The 4,990-nt window shown below is 31.5% G+C and overlaps 1 protein-coding gene across 1 annotated transcript; it reads right to left on the reverse strand.

Moving 5' to 3' along the window:
* Window positions 1–332: 332 nt before the first annotated feature.
* Window positions 333–4,415, reverse strand: LOC127737059 (MAM and LDL-receptor class A domain-containing protein 1-like). The gene is made up of 4 exons (XM_052247591.1): window positions 4,355–4,415; window positions 3,528–3,671; window positions 2,764–3,111; window positions 333–367 (listed from the first exon to the last, which is right to left on the reverse strand). Exons 1-4 carry the CDS (start codon window positions 4,413–4,415, stop codon window positions 333–335), a joined length of 588 nt encoding a protein of 195 aa, XP_052103551.1.
* Window positions 4,416–4,990: the final 575 nt, after the last annotated feature.

The raw sequence follows: 4,990 nt of genomic DNA on the forward strand, positions 1-4,990 counted from the left end.
ATTTGGAGACCAGGATGGTATTGACAGAGAAAGGCACAAAAAAATTGATAACAAAAAATGCAGTAAACTATTGACCGTACTTAAATTTTTCATTCTGTTCTCGATATCGACCGTGGTGTTCATTTTTTATGTGTTTTTGTAACACCAAAGGTCAAGGCAATAGACATTACAAATCTAGGAATTTCATGCACGCAAGCATACACGAACACACACACACCGTTTTATTTATAATACATTTACAGTCATTAGAATTTTTTTTTAAGTTGAATGCTAGTTCAAGTTTTAGTCATGTTCCCTGTATATCATGTGTTTTGTGTAAAATTGCTTTCTTCTTACTTTCCAATAACTGGCACAATTTGAGATGGAGCTGAAAATGAAATATGTAAGTCAAAGATTATAGATCAAATACATACAGAATCTTTGTACTGTAAACAATCAATTTTGTTTTGTCTACGTTTGTTTTTTCGCTTCAAGTTATTTCTAGCCGACTTCGCTGGGATTTCTTTTTGCTTTTATTTTTCCTTTCTTGTCATAGGTATATAAAGGAAGATCCAAGTTTGGCATGGTCGTGACGATTCATTTTTGCGAAATTTAGCTATTTGCAAAAGTCGCGAAAATCAGTTGGTTAAAGCCTGAGTCACACATTCAGAATTTTCATTGCCGTCATTGATAGGACCATTCCCGATTAAAACTTGTCATAAGTCTGATCAAGATCCTGTTATTCGTGGCTGGATTTTCAAAAATTTGGTAACATTTTTAATTAATTTCGACCACGATGAGATTTTGTTCAAGAAGCCTATAAATTAAGCCGTCTCCTGCCATATTCATCCCGATTATCTGATTCTGATCCGATTTGAATTTTTGGCTAGGTAAAAAAAAACTACCCAATCTGTCCTAAAAGCAATGGACTCTCCCTAATGCGATCAGACAGAGATCAGACAGTGACAAGACAGTGGACAGACACAGATGATAGACATTTGACAAGATCTTGACGTAATCTGGACACAATCGGCAAAAAAACACACTGAAAAATGTTACAAGAAAAACATGATAGATATTTTCCGATTGAGTATTAATAAATAAATCTTAAAGGCATTCCTTTTTGAAATGTTAAGCAATAGTTTAAAAATGGGAACCGACTGCTGCTAATTTTTGACACAAGGAATGAATTCATAGTATCATATTCTAAATAAATATTTAATTTAAGGAAGATACCAACGGTATGGTCAAACTAGTTAGTCGAAACCGAACAGACAATTCCATGGCAAAGAACAAAAACCAGTCAAAATACAAACAACAGTCTAAAACACACAACATAGAAAACTAGAAACTTAGCAACACGACCCCAAACAAAAAATGGTTACAAGTTGTGTTATCTATATTACTTAGAACTTTTAACATTAGGAATTCTTTTACATTATTTGATCGCGAAAACATAAGCTTAACGCTGAATCATCAATTGCTTAAAGGTACATAACCACTTTTATTGCTATAAGTATCTCAAAAACAATGAAAAAATATTATACAGCTGCTCTAGATCTCTTATTAAGTTATAATTTTGAAAATGAACATGCTTAAGTTAACTGATATCTTTTTTTGCAGCACTTTACATATGCAGTCTGATTAAAATGCAGATCCTGGGTCCACGCTTTGCTTACAAGGATCTGAAAACGCCCCGTTCTACTTTCTGCTAAAAAGGTCTTTCGGGATCCTCTGGTTTTGTCGTAATGATACACACCTTCAAAAAATTGAAGCCTGAAATTTCATTGACTTGTGTTAGACTTATCAGAACAGAAAATAAAACAATCCGGATTTTTGTCAGATCCTTGTAAGTAAAGCTAGACACAGGATCTGTATTCTAATCAGATTGTGTATATATATTATGCTTAAGCAAAGTACCAGTAAAAGAAGAGCAAAAAAACCTAGGTATTACGTTTTATTCTGACTACTAGTAGTTTTGTATTTTTACAACTGAAAATCAGTAAAATAATCATATTATTGCTGACATCAATACAGTAGCATTGAAGTCTCTTTATTTTTTATGAAATATTTGCATTAACCTGCTTTCAGATTGGAAATTATCTTTTTTTAACCCTATCGACAGATATTAGTATTGTATCTTCTGGCCTAATCCCTTTTGTACAAATATTCTTAGATATTGTTTGTACAGTTGCGTAGCTTGTATTTAGGGAGTGAGACAACTGACTCTCTAAGTTTTATTTACCAAGAATAAAAATGAAATAGAAAGAACGATACAATCAAGCATTCCTCATTCTAAACTTACATATATATTGAAAGAACTTGTCAAACAAATGTTTTTTCTATCTTCTTAGATTAGTTCATTAATTTTCATCCTGTATAAAAATGCCCTCCTTTCCAAAAGGTGGACTAAGGTATATGTATAATATATATAAATAAATATTCGCAGACACATCCTGTCATAATAACAGGTGACATTGAATTTGTTGCACAATGTAGGGAGATGCCAAACTCTCTGCATGTTAACAAACTATTACAATAACTCTTTAAGGAGTTTGTAGGTGGCCTGTTTCAGGACAATAGTTCTGCCCATATCCAACACAGTTACTTTCGTTTTTAAGTGTTATCCTAAATATCCCGTTCATTGTTCTTGTCGAGCAATTTTACAGAAACTACATACTGTATTTATTGGTTATTCGTAATCGTCCTCAATATTCATTAAATATTTGCCATAGGACGTAAATCATTCAGTCAATCCTGAATAAAATTTACCAAATTACAAACCTGCACATGATCCTTCGCGAACAGTTATATCATCAACAGCAATGTCTCCCCTCACGCCATGACCAACGACAGCTACAAACATGATCTTATATGTAGAATTTCCCTGGATATCAACCTGAGCTTGATACCATTTGTTGCTAAGGGAACCTTTATGAGTCCAAAAAAGTTTTCCTGGTGTTGCGCTGCTTTTTAGATATACGTTCAGTGTTTTGATATTTAAGCCATACATGTGGTACCAAAATCTCAGACATTTTGTTGTAGTAGTAACAATGTTGGCACTGACAATCTGAGCTTTTTGATTGGGTTTGCGTGGAGCAGATACCTCAATGAAAATATAAAACCCAGCATCTGCATGTAATCAAAAGTGAATGGTATTTTGACTAACACGATTTAATAATAATTCATTAATTGTAAACAAGAAGACAATTTAAACAGAAGAACATAAATATACTTTGTTATTAAAATCATCGTTAGAACCACCTTATGTAATTAATAACCTAATAATTTCAATTGTAAAATTTTGTTTTCATTATATTTTTTTTTAAGTGCTTTGTAATAGGTATAAAAGGACTGGATAATGAAACTTTATATATGTAATCGGATTTAACAAACAAAAATAATTTGTAGCAAGAAATAAAAAGCCGAGATCTAAATCTTATTGATATGACTATTGTGACTGATTGAGCATTCCCACAAATAGACTTTAAATCAAATGTATAACTAGTATATGCACAACAACAAAAAATATTTATGGAATAACTCACCAGTGCCAGTAGTGTGATCAGTGATAGGACCTGTGTCAGAACTTGAGGTTCTACCTTTGTTACGTGTCCAATCAAAATCGTCTGAAATAGACTGGGACCAGTTACAGAGGTTCTGCTCAAAGTTACAGTCATATATGGATGATGCTGAAACGAAACATAAAATTCTATATTTACTGCTTCTCAAAAAAATGTTAAAAACTTTGAAAACATAAACACACTTAGTTATAGACATCATTACAATATTAACTGATCAACTATGAGACAAATGTGAGAAATATACATGGTAATGTCACGACGTCCCGACTTTCTTTTATAATAAATACTATTAATGTTTGATTGTAATAGATAGATAAATGCTAGTAATTATATTTGTACATGTAATAGGTTAATATAAGTTATAAATAAACTCATCATAAATAACAGGATTAAAATGTTGTACTCCAGACGCGCGTTTCGTCTACAAAAGACTCATCAGTGACACTCGATTCAAAACAAGTTAAAAAGGCCAAATACAGCACGAAGTTGCAGAGCATTGAAAACCAACAATTCCGAAAGGTTTTGCCAAATAAAGCTAAAGTAATATATTCCTTGGGTAGAACCCAATTTACCATTTCTAAGAAACAAAAGGATATATTTCAAACAATATATTTCATATTTGGTTTAAATTAAAGAACAATTTCGGAATAAACATCAGTAATTAAACAAAAAAGACATAAAAGACATCAACAAATCAACATATGGACTTAAACAATAAACAGTGTCTAGATCAGTTGTGAAGCTCTAGGTTGCTGCGATCTAAGGTAAAACCGGAAGTAAAACAAATCTACCTGAAGATGATGTCATCGTTGTTGCAACTGTTGGTACTGGTGCCAATGTACTGCTTGTCATAGTATCTACTTGTATCAATATAAACGATAATAATAAATCCATTAATCCGCATCGAACATGAACTTATGTTTATATTCAAATTTTTTGAACACATATTTTTTTTCAGAAAGAAAAATTTCCAAATCACACATTTATTTAATCATTGTGTCCTATTGAATAAAGTTCATTATTGTATAAATTTATTTTAAACCTATAGTTTTTAGACCATTACACCAAGAATAAATCAACTCATACAAATACTGAAAAATCTAATACTTTAAATAGCTTAGTGTTAATGAAAATTCATTCACAACTGTAAAACAATAGCGCCTTCATTTGCCTTCAATAAAATTAAATCTTCCCGCCAATAAGCATAATAGTACATCATATGGATGGTGTTAGTAAATAAAAAATACACGTATAAGCAATTAACGTTCCCTAATTCAGGTATTATAAAATTATAGTCAATACGCTTGTTCGCTGTGCTAATTGCCACTTCATATCTTGCCTCTCTTTTGATATTTTACAAGATATAAACATCTTAAAATAAATTGTATTTGTTATGCTTCTCATTCTTATCAGCCTATTTTTTATAT

The sequence above is a fragment of the Mytilus californianus genome, unplaced genomic scaffold (assembly GCF_021869535.1).
Source record: "Mytilus californianus isolate M0D057914Y unplaced genomic scaffold, xbMytCali1.0.p SCAF_4, whole genome shotgun sequence".
Taxonomy (NCBI): Eukaryota; Metazoa; Mollusca; class Bivalvia; order Mytilida; family Mytilidae; genus Mytilus; species Mytilus californianus.

What these genes read in the sequence shown, in the direction of transcription:
- LOC127737059 (XM_052247591.1), bottom strand. Translation starts at nt 4,415, where the DNA reads ATGACAAGCAGTACATTGGCACCAGTACCAACAGTTGCAACAACGATG. An exon ending in AACGATGACATCATCTTCAG is followed by an intron (nt 3,672 to 4,354) that starts GTAGATTTGTTT and finishes GTTTCGTTTCAG; the next exon opens with CATCATCCATATATGACTGT. An exon ending in TCGCGAAGGATCATGTGCAG is followed by an intron (nt 368 to 2,763) that starts GTTTGTAATTTG and finishes TTTCATTTTCAG; the next exon opens with CTCCATCTCAAATTGTGCCA.